Here is a 12,389-nt window from a genome sequence, read left to right as displayed (position 1 = left end):
TTTCTTAGAGTCTTTAAAGTGAGTAACACAAAGATTTCAAAAGACAGATTCTCAGTCACAAAGAAAGAATGTATCGTCTTAGTACCCTTTAAAAAGAGGGCTGGAAGAGATAAACTTCATAAAAAGCTAGGCATACTTCATCATAAATGCTCCCATTGATATCTGCTCCATAAATCGGTGCCACAAAAGTCAAGTTCTTCCAGTATTTACGCTCCAGATCTTCATAATCTATATATCTTGGAGTGCGGTATCTGCAGAGGAAGAAGTAGGCAAAGGTTCAGCACAGTCTTTCAACCACCAGCTTTACAATGCACTATGCTTCTGATCCTGCAAACTGAAATCTAAGAGATCACTTTATTTCAATTCACTGAAATTGAGGAACTATTACTTGTCCTGAACTCTTAGATTCATGATTCACCATAGCATGTAACCTCCTACCTGACAGCTACAGTAACTGAAGTCATACACCTACCCATACAGTATTTTCTTCAGTTTCCAGGAGCTAAACAGCACATCTACTGACTGCCCTCAGGCTGAGACCCTCCCTTTTTTTTTCTCTTCCATAAAAAAAGACACACATGGAAAAGTGACTTAATTGACAATTATTTGGTATTATCCTGCCTCACTACCAGCTCTGCAAAGAGGCAGAGACAGGTCCTGAACAAGCCTGTCTCAGAACAACTCAAATGTTCTAATTCTGCCAAGTAGCAGCCCTGCCAGGCAAAAAACAGTACTTTCTTCTCTTCTTCTTTCCCCAGAAAAATCTTTTAAGAAACAGTGTAATGTTTCAAACAGTTGATATCAAAAATTCTGCCACTCAGTGAAAAAAACTATTTAAGGGCATTTTAATTTTTCTTCCTTTAGTGAAGCACAGGGCAACATACTTATATATGTATAAATATACTTATGTATATACTTTTGGAAGGTCACTCAAACTTCATGTAAAATCTTGTGGAAACACAACACAAGCAAACTACCATTGAAAACATCCTTTGCCAGGCCTCTGTTCTCCCATATTTAGGTCATCAGAAAAGAAAACTTGCTCCCCTGCTACTGCAACTTTGAGAAGTGAAGCTTCACATTAGTACTGCCAACTTACTAGACTTGAACTACCGAAAAGAAAATCCAAACATATAAGAATTAAGTTTACATTTACATCATGCAATAACACAGAACAGAGACAAGTAAGTTAGCAAAAAACATCTTAACCAAAGCATTCTCAGCAAAAGAGTTGTTTCAATTATTTCTCATGATACGGCTCCAGAAATCATAACTGTATTTCTGCTTGGCACTGAGTAATATGGATACATAAACTCAGTTACCATAACACAAGTATCTTGATTACAGGATGCAGGTATGCCCATATTTCTGAGAGGTCAAGGTGGAGAAGCACCTTGGTTCAATGGTGAATTGTGAATGCCTAAACAAATAAAAGATGCAGTGCATTAGACTGAGCGCACAAAATCCTTTTAAAGGCAACTACGATTTAATTTAGATGTTCATGGCCCTTCTCTCTTTCTCAAAAGAAATGGATAACATCACAATATTCAAGAAAAGAGTCTCTAACAGAGAAGTCATCTTCGTTAATGAACAAAATTATTTTTATGAGAATACAGGGTCTCAGCTACTTAATAGTTTAAGAAATATAGACTGCATTAAGAATGTCATAGGAGGTTATATGACATTTACTCCAGAGCAGTGATGGAATACTTAGAAAGACCTACAGCTAGTAATAGATAAGAAGGCCTCCCAACTGTTCTTAACTTTACCTATGAAATGAAGTTGTAAGCTGATTTCAGTAAAAAACATGAAAACTGAAAACAGAAACACTTCCAAAATATCTTCCATAACAAGGAATAAAATAAACTAACATCATGATATATATTAAAACGTTAACAATATTTTGGCATTATCAAACTACTTTAAGAAACCAGTTTCTCATTTTATCATGGGTTAATCAAATGTAAGCTTTAAACATATGAACAGGTATCATACAAAGTTACATCAGACACCATACAGGTTTTATATTTTATTCTCCCCTCCCCTGAACAAATAATTTTAAGAACCTCAAAATAGGTTCCCATTCCCACTCAGCAGAGGAATAAAATTCTAAGTGTGATAGCCTCAATTTTTCACAAGTAATATATGGGCAGAAACATACAGATACTTTACAATTGAAAAAAGGAGATCAGTTTCGCACTTTTACAAAGGCATGGATATTATTGAAAATTTGCTGAGGAGCCTCTTTAAAAGCTTTTCATGTCCTAGTTTTTCCTGATCTTGATAACATCTTCTCTTCTTACTATTTCATTTCTTAACTTATGAGAGAAACTTTCCTTCAAACTAGGGCAGTGTTTCCTTCCTTCATCATATTCAAATATCTTTTCTCTTTAGGATCCTTTGACTCACCTTCCAAAAACAATTTCCAGTCAGTTTTGAGGAAATACTGACGTAGAATTTATTCTTTTTATGTGGCCAAAAACAATGGGGAAGAATTCCTTCTATCTCTTCCCTCTTCTTGGAATGCCCATCAATTTGAAACTTTTTAGTATAGTGTCTAGTCCTTCACAGACTTTTTTCCCCTCCCTTAATATCCATCTTGCCATAACCAGAACATAAGACATTTGCTAAGTGCAGCTGAGTTCTCTTAGATTAATGCAAAAACTACTGGGAGAGTTAAAAAAATGTTGGGTTTTTTTTCAGAACTACTTGATGATAAGTCATTCCAGTATGCAGGCCAAAGAACAGAATTAAATTTTAAACATTAATACGTGTACTTAAAATAAAACTCAGATTTTGAAGATTGTATTGTCTTCATTATTTTCAACATAAGCATTTATTAGAACAGAAAGAAAAAAGGTAGAAAGGAAGCATCATGTTCCAGGTTTTTCAGATGCTTTTTTGCTGCCATGGCACCAGATGCTTTCAACAACAGAAACAAGCAAGATTCATACTCTGGTACCCTTCCACAACTTTGGAAACAGGAAAACCTCCACTGAGCAAGTGAAAAAAAAAAATCACCAGCTGCCTAATACAATTCAAAGAAACCACAATATAGGAACAAATAAATATCTGTCTTTCTAAGCAAGTCCCCCCATATACATACTTGTCACTGTTGGCCAGCTGCTTAAACTCCTTCACTGTCATTGGCTTTTTCTGAACGTTGTACTGTGTGAAGAGCCCTGACTGGCCAGTGACCATCTGCTGAATTGGAGCAGGAATTACCAAATCTTCAATATCATTATAATGTTTTCTTGGCTTCCACTCCTTTGGTGGGATAACCTTTAAATTCAGAAATAAAAACCAGAACATCAACAGTTGCAATAGCAATTCAAAAAATTCTAGAAAATCAAAAGAAACATTCAAATATGCCCACATTATCAAATGAATGTTTGCTTACCACCTGTTTCACAATAACTAACTGTCCATGTAAGTAGTCCCAGATAACACAGAAACCAACTCAAAATGGGCATAATATTACCTCAATTCACAAGTGGCAACTCACTAATCTACAGCAATTCAATCATGTGAAACAGTGCAAACATACACATGTATAATAACAGAACAAGTATTTTATAATCAGAAAGCCTTGTAATTCACTTTGTACTCATCAATATAAAATTGTTATCCTCAATTTAAAAAAAAAAAAATCATACAAAAGATTGACAGTCTCCTGCCCAAATGTTAATTGGTGTAAACAGTATGAGTAACTTTATTTCTTACTGAAAAATGAAAATACAGTTATTTTAGAGAGCTTTAGATTTTAAAGTCTGTTTAACTTACTCCCCATAAAACTGCAGGATACAACTCTCTTACAGTAAGTTTGCACTAATTTAGACATATTAGTTTTAACATTAATGTGATTTAAACCTCATAATTAAAGATTAAATCTATGTGCAAAAGAAACAATTTTAAAGTTAACACTTTCATTTCAAATACCACAGAATTGCCCAGAGTCTACGAAAACTCCTCAGCAGACTCTAAAGTGTTAGCAATAAAGTCATTAGGAATTTCAAAGCAGCCTGTAGTCATACCAGTGTTCTTTAACAGGCTGTGTAATTTTGAACGTTCCTTGCGTATCTTATTTCATCTGAAAACAGAAAACTCTCTAGATTTGAAATTGCAGTTTTAAAAAAGCAGCAACAGACTTTTTTAATATAGATTTTTGGTTTGTTTTGAACTTTTACTTGCCCAAAGGCTCAATGATGTGTTCTCTGATCCACTCATTATATTCATTCTTTTCCACAGTGCTCAAATCAAATTTTCACAAGCATTGGCTTGGAAACTTTTAAAGTAACATACAACAAACTAGGATGGCTTTCATAAACATGCAGCTAACATGTATGAATTACATTACTTGAATAATCCATTCACATCTTAGAGGTAGCCTTTACACTAGGTTAGCTAGGCTGTTCCTCTAACAAGCATCTCAAGATTCCACACAATACTATCCATTAGAGATTTTGCTATTACATCACTCTGAGGAAGTAAAAAAATCTAAAAATTAATACAGATAGATCCTGAGATCATTTGCTACCTTTGGAAAACAATCACAAATGGGCAAATTTTAATGCTAATATACTCAAATAGTCCATCCCTCAAAGAAATCTGATCAAGACCATGCACGCTAGCAAGCACCCACCAAAACAGAAGCATCAAGCTGAAGAAATATTATCAGACAGTAAAATACTTCCATACCTAATGTTTTTATTTCGAACATAAACAGGCATTTTTATTCAATCTTTACACAGATGCAAGTCCCTCTTTTCCTTTTTTCATTCTCAGTTTCCAGGGGACTTCATTTGTACAGGGATTAGTTATCAAGTTTCAGTGTTGTTTGCTTTTAGAGAAAAAAATAATCGAATCAACTTGTGATTCCTACAAATTTCTTTCACACAAATCTTAAATTATATGCACATCAACAAAATACAAAATGCTGGTCTGGAAGCAGAGAAGTCATGCATTCAGAATATATGCATAGAAATCAAATATGTGCACAGAGATTTCCATTTTCATTAAGCATGAACTTGCAGGTTTGGCTCAAATATATGAATACTGAAAAGCAAAATTTGCATTATCTTATTTAATTCAAGGTCAGTGTGCTTTAAGCAATAAAAATATTTTTGTGAATACAGGTTCAAAATATCCCCTTCCACCTAACTGGAGCATGTTTATTATTGTTGTAATTAGAGTACTGGTTAAAGTGATTTCTGTGGGGATTGATACACTAAGTAACATTTTAAAAGAAAGTAAAAATAGAGTCTCTGCCCTGCAGAATTTGCATTTTCTGAGAAAGGCCAGGGCAAGGAATGGAGATGTTAAAATATCATGTCCAAAGCGACATACAGTTAGTCAGTATCAGAGCTGGAAATGAAGACTAGGTCTCTGAGTTTTTACCACTGACCTGTCCCACCGAAGCCTCTTCACATTCCCTTTAGTAAAAATAACCTCTTCAAAGTCTGGCAAGTTAGGTTTATTCCATGGAAGCAACCTAGATCAAATTCACCACTCGAGCTGTTCAATGCTTAAATATAAAAAAGGAAAAACCTAAGGCAAGGCTGTCTCATTTTTAGATAGATAGATACATATCTCAAACATCCTAAACATATTCTGTCTAGTGTTATTTAGTGTGATGTATATTCGGTTTTAGATAGAGATGTCTATTTTCTACCAGTCTCCTCCATGAAAGCTGCATATTAATACAAATGAGGTTATTTCAGAGTGCTATCAATGCATAAATTTCTGTTAAATTCTCTTTCATATACTGGCAATCTCCTGTTCTACATTTGATTCTTAATGGCATAGGCCACTATTTCTATGTATCTACTCTGCCCCACCTCTTCTGAACGTTGTTTTTCTTGTACTTGCCAACATCTATTTTCAGTATAATGTTCCAAAACTACTTGCCAATGCAATTGCAAACTAATTTAACTATTTCACTCTATATAAATGCAGTTTGAGTCTCCAAAACACTTGTTATTCAAGTAAAGAGCAACTAATCTATCAGTGTATTTTTCATTTGTTCTATTGCTTTCATTCCTTGTTTTCAGTTTTAAGTGTAGGATCCTCTGTAACAGTAAGACTAAAACACATTATCTATGCCTAAAGCTCATTTCAAACTCAAATTCAAAAGCCTAATAGAATTTTTTTAGCCAATTTGCTCCAGGATGACACAGTATATTACCTGTTCTGAAAATGGCTTAATGTTGTTTGTCTAGTACCTTAATCATTTTTTTCAGGCATAGTATTAGGATTTTTTTTTTTTTTTTAACATTTTATTCTGCACACTGCCCTGCCACCCTACAGTATGTGCAAGCCTTATAGTCATTTTATCCCCATTTACATACACATGTTTTTCCACACAGGTAAGAGCTCTTCTACCCTTACACTTTCACATTTAACCTAAAGTGTTGGGAACACCTACTCTGCTTATGATCCCTGTCTAGAGGTTACATTATTGCTTCTGCATAAGCATATAGCTCCACTGGTAGTCTTTATTCTCTTTGCATGCATACTTGAGTCTGTACATCCTAGACTTACTATAAATTAGGTCCTCTGTAAGTTCATTTTATATTACTATCAAAATAGGAAAAAATGTTTTATTCTTGTTATTTTAAATCTAATTTCCAAAACTCAGAAAACGTCCCTTAAACTTTTGAAGTATGAGTTATTGACTTGGTAAGATTTGTTTTAGAAATACTTAGTTGGTTTATTTTCTACACTTTTTTTTTTTTAGATATATTGAAAAACAGTGACTATCAGAACATAAAAAGTCTCAAGACAGCTAAGTAATATGTAGCAACGAACCAACGGGCTGAAAACAGCTGGACATGCTTTAACTACTCTTCTAGTATCAAGCATAAGAAGGGGAAAGCAAACCTACACCGTATGGTTAGAAAGGCCCTTCCTCAGTCACAGTACAGCTGAAAAACAACACGTGTAATTAATCACTTTTAAAAGGTTTTGCTATGCTTTCTTGTATCATAGACATTATTCCAGGTGTTCTGTAAACCCAGGTCAGCAGATATCCCACATGCATATAAACACAGATATATAAAAATATTTTTTGCACTCCTAAGACTATCACATTTTAAAATTTGTACATGGAGAAAAGCTTCCCAAATTATTTTGAAATGTGATCGATGGAATGGGAATTAAATCCAAGTGTGTGTCCAAAAATGGAGACACACACATTTTCAATCATGAATGGGGATATTAAATTCAAACAAGCCGAATTATACTATGCAAAATATCACACATACCTGACTACATGGCCAAATTCTGCCCTTATTGGATATATTCAGCTTTAGTGACTTCAACAGAACAAGTATGAAACTCCAAGTGCTATGAGAGTAGCAACATCCTCTGTAAATCAAATCTTGGAATTATTTTTAAGACTCTGCTAATTTCCAGTTTCTCTTAATTGCATGTACATGTACAAAATGCGAAAACAGTAATTTTTAGCCAAATTTTTCCATCCCTTTCACCTGATAAGATCTCACTGAGAGATTATGTTAATGTGACAGAAAAAAACATGATTTCCTTTTTTGAAAAAAATTGTGTAGTCCAGATAAAACTTCAAAATAAATAGCTATAGTTTGAAAATGGCAACAACACTGAAAAATTCATCCTTAAGGAAGCTGTTCATGACCTTATCAGGAAAGAAAGTGCTTTAAATTTTTATTCAATTACATTTTTAAAAAAATAAAACACTGCTTGAAAATTTTAAAATTAGTATAGGTTAAACAGCGTTAACTGGAGATATGCATCTAAAATTTACTACCCACTTCTCATATTAATCTGAAAAGCTGTCATATCTCTGAAGTACTTTGATTATCACTTAAATTACTAAAATGGATTCCCCACTCCTTTTCAATTCAGTTATGGGAGTCTAATCTACAGCTTGCAGCATTACACCATGGTGAAGAAAAGACCACAAGCTAACCTCTGTTCTTCTGTTGTCATGATCACCATTTTACAGATTGATTTTTGACTAGATTAGTGTTAAAATACATTAAATACAGTATATGCCTGCATCCATTCCACAGCCAACATCAGCACAATACTCTTTAAAATACTTAAACACCTGGTAGGTATCACTGTTGCATCTAGTATTTTAAAAACGTCAGTTTCACATACTCATGTGCCTAACCTATAAAGATAACTACTACTCTGGCCCATTACAATGTTTCAACTTCAAAACAAAGTTTACAGGAAATAAAAGTCATATTTGTCATTAAAAGTCAGTATTGTCATTAACTGTATTTTATTGATACTATGTCATCTTTGCCTTTCAGTAACAAGTGAATATTCAGGTCATACACATTTCATACATACAGGAATTAACCTCATGGTTGGTTCCTGCAGAAAATTATGCAGAATCTTCACAAAGGTATCTCCAGAAAAGTGGGGGGGGGGGGGGGGGAGAAGGCGCTAGAGAAGAGCAACACTAGGAATAAGGATATGAAGATGACAGCAGTATCAGAGAAATTTCAAATTATACAGAATCAAATTTCAAATTATACAGAATCACAGAATTGTCTAGGTTGGAAAAGACCTTGAAGATCATCCAGTCTAACCATCAACCCAACATTAACAGTTCCCAACTATACCAGATCCCTCAGCGCTATGTCGACCCGACTCTTAAACACCTCCAGGGATGGGAACTCCACCACTGCCCTGGGCAGCACATTCCAACCCCTAACAACCCCTTCTGGAAAGAAATGCTTCCTCATATCCAGTCTAAACCTTCCCTGGTGCAACTTGAGGCCATTCCCTCTTGTCCTATCACTTGTTACTTGGTTAAAGAGACTCATCCCCAGCTCTCTGCAACCTCCTTTCAGGTAGTTGTAGAGGGCGATGAGGCCTCCCCTCAGCCTCCTCTTCTCCAGACTAAACAACCCCAGTTCCCTCAGCCGCTCCTCATATGACCTGTGCTCCAGACCCTGCACCAGCTTCGTTGCCCTTCTCTGGACACGCTCGAGTAATTCAATGTCCTTTTTGTAGTGAGGGGCCCCAAACTGAACACAGGAATCAAGGTGCAGCCCCACCAGTGCTGAGTACAGGGGTAAGATCACTTCCCTGTCCCTGCTGGCCACACTATTGCTGATACAAGCCAGGATGCCATTGGCCTTCGTGGCCACCTGGGCACACTGCTGGCTCCTGTTCAGCCGGCTGTCAATCAACACCCCCAGGTCCCTCTCTGACTGGCAGCTCTCCAGCCACTCCTCCCCAAGCCTGTAGCGCTGCTGGGGGTTGTTGTGTACAATACAATAGAGGCAAAACTGTTTCACATTCTTCTCATTCATATACTTTCCTAAGATTACTATGTCCATTGCTCTCCTCAACAGCTCTGCTCTTTTCTCCCACACTGTCTGCACATGGAGGTTTAATTGCTGGATGACAGGAAAGGAACCAGAACAAGAATTATGATAAGGAAGCAAAACAGAATGACAACTGAAGCCATAATCATGTCTCAAAAAATGTGAAGAATATTTCCAGTAAGATAAATTAATTATCTTTTTACACTTCCTACTGGCTGAAATTTTGCAACCAAAAATGCCAAGACATTAAAAAGTCTCCTTTTCCAGATATCCTAACTTCACGTATGTACAAATGACTAGTACACTGAGCTTAAACCATGACATATTTTAATCCCACAGTTAATCTTAAGTATACCAGCAGCCTCAATCCATGACAGAAGAGAAGCACAAAAAAAACTAATGGAGAGTAACCGAAGTTCTTCTTTACTATGAAAGTCTCAGAAACAAGAACATAAGTTTGCATAGGTTTTTTAAGGATTGTTGGATCATTTTTGATGACACACCTTCTGAGAATTATTGAAGAGGTAAAGAGATATACAGTTTTTAAAGAGAAATGAAATATAAGGTACCTTTTTTTTTTTCCCCAAATTAAGAAACTTCCAATTTTGAATACTATTGAATGAAAAGATTAGTTGCAGTCTAGGACAGACACAGCCACGATAAAGAGTGTATCACAAATATCCTTCATTTTAAACAAAACTAGTTTATATTTTAGTTTTTTCCCAAACATATTACACATTAATCCTGGCTCAGGTTCCTCATATAGCCAGAGAAGGGAAGGAGGACAAATTACGAATACCTGTCTTTGTTTTATACACAACATACCAAAGAAAGCAAGCATGTTATATATGAATAAACAAATTTAAATAGAAAAATAAAAATCAGTATCACCTCAGTGGCCAGTCAAAAGGCACTTTCTATTTCTTTGGCTAGATCCCCATGAAACAGGATTAGAAACTACCAACAGTTGAAATAAAGCTATTTATACAAACAATATGAAAGTAACATTTTTTTTTTTAACGTTGAGTCCATGTACATAATCCACAGAATGATACATAGCTAGAACCTCCTGCTCACGTACATGTTAATGGCGTAAATCTCCTGAGCAACAGATGTCACTATGATGAATTTGCTGTTAAGTTTACTGTTCAAGATGAAAAAACTTGCAATAGCTCATCCCCACACAAATAGGTTCCATACTACAGTTGAGTATGTGAAAAACTCAGCTCAGGCTTTCCTCTGTTGTCTGTTCATCACATTCCTACTCCTGTTTGCAGAGGAGTTTGAAAATATGACCTATATGTACTCTACCCTCAGAAATCAGAAAGCAAACAAACTACAAGGTTTTCAAAGTGTGAGGGGTTCAGTTTTGCTTTGTTTTACAGGAAGTAGGAAGGAGGGAGTTGGCAGAGGAAAACCAAGAATTGCAGGTTTTGTTTCTCTTCTCTCAATTTTTAAATGTCTTGACTTTGGAACATTAGCTTAAAAACCCAGTGATGAAGACAGCTATTCCCACTGACTACTTACAATAACTAAGCTAGGATTTCTAGACCTGCACTCTGTGTCCTGCTGGTTTGAAAAGTCACAAAACAGATAGAGCATAAATACTTCTGTGATGTAACACTAAATTACATCAGACTTAATCTCTGACAATCACTCTCTGTTAAGGGAGGAACATCTGCTGTAAGATCCTGCGTATACCATTGTTCAAAGGGCAATGCAATGGTAGTTAGCATACCTCCAATTCTCATTAACAAAAAGATAACACAATCACCATCAAAAAGAAAACTACTTCCATTCAAACAGTGCTTCACCATCTTCATGCATACACCCATTCACTGTAGTGGGATTATTTGCTCTAGTAAAGTTATACACAACCCTAAAAGATCAAGTTCAACATTCAGCAGATCAGGACTTTCCAATTTATACTATGAACTCCCTATTTTCTTCTGATTTGACAAAAACTACTTTAAATCTGCCTTTAAGAAGAGATCCTCTTTTGCTATTGTAAACATGGAAGCAATCGAAGGTTAGACAGAAAACAGCATACATCATCTTCATTACTTTGCATGAAACACCAGAGATACCAAAAAGTGCTTTCTTAAAACAGTAAGAGATCAGTATCTATTCATTGAAAATCATTTGGAAGAAAACGTTAAATACTAAAAAAGTCAGTTTTGCAATCAGCAAAATGCAAATACTGAGAAAAAAAACAGATATTAGGAACAATTTTCCTCCTACATTATAGATGTTTACCTTTGCAACTCCAGCTCTGTGAGCACCTTGTGATTCCATGTACACTAAATATTTGTTGAACTCCCTGAATTCATCCATCGAAGGCCTAAAAATCATGATTTTGCAGCTTGGGTTTGGAGGACCATCTGAGATGACAGCCGCCATTGTGGTTCACTTTCAATCCAGCTTTAAAAAAAGAAAAACAAAACACCCACCATAATATACACTGAAGAGAATAATCTATAGAACAAATTCTGAGATTTGACACGTTTCAAATGGAAAACAAGCTTCCAAAACCCTCTGCTCATGCTAACATAAAAGGCACAAAACACATTTACTTTTTCTCCTTACTCCTTTAAGAATACTCAACCCTTACCCAGCATAAACACTATCATGAGTGACATTTATACAGTCCAGTTCGTGGCTCTGTTTTTATGGCACGTTTTCTCAAAGAAATCTGATACCAACCTTTTTATCCTAGTTTTGCCTGTGGGCACAAAACATATACAAGCATAGTGACCATAGGCATTCTGACAAATCTCAGGCTGTCTTCCATAAGTTTTGGAAGTAAATTTATCTAAGGTGAAGGGGTGTAAGTCTGAATGATACTGATGTCCTGCATTCCTTATGAAAAGGGGTAAGGAGACAAGAAAAAGCCATACAAGTGGTTTAGCTAAGAGAAAAACTGCAGGATGATTTTGGCCAGTGTCTGATTTCAAGAACACGACAACAAACTAAATATCACATAAATTAGTATGATAAAAATTCCTCTCAACCAAGACATCTCACCAAAACGTATCAGTTATAATACCTGATCTGCTTCACAACCAA

The 12,389-nt window shown here is 35.6% G+C and overlaps 1 protein-coding gene across 24 annotated transcripts in view; it reads right to left on the bottom strand.

Moving 5' to 3' along the window:
* The window catches only part of KDM4C (lysine demethylase 4C), a 272,586-nt gene that overhangs the window by 252,262 nt on the left and 7,935 nt on the right, over positions 1-12,389 (bottom strand). For 21 of the 24 annotated variants that reach the window (XR_012621500.1, XR_012621501.1, XR_012621502.1 and 18 more), the window contains exons 2-4: positions 11,580-11,744; positions 3,107-3,282; positions 137-251 (exon numbers count right to left, since the gene is read on the bottom strand). Coding sequence is in view for 17 of the 24 variants with exons in the window: in XM_074811526.1 (XP_074667627.1) it covers positions 137-251; positions 3,107-3,282; positions 11,580-11,723 (435 nt within the window). In the remaining 7 variants the exon portion in view is untranslated. Of the gene's footprint in view, positions 1-85; positions 252-3,106; positions 3,283-4,698; positions 4,841-5,404; positions 5,505-11,579; positions 11,745-12,389 lie in introns of those variants that run through there. The other 3 variants (XM_074811530.1, XM_074811545.1, XM_074811529.1) reach the window with 3 other exon arrangements.

Source organism: Strix aluco, chromosome Z (genome assembly GCF_031877795.1).
Source record: "Strix aluco isolate bStrAlu1 chromosome Z, bStrAlu1.hap1, whole genome shotgun sequence".
In the NCBI taxonomy this organism is placed as follows: Eukaryota; Metazoa; Chordata; class Aves; order Strigiformes; family Strigidae; genus Strix; species Strix aluco.
Note: the sequence above shows the minus strand (reverse complement) of the source record. Positions and strands in the feature narration are given on the sequence as shown.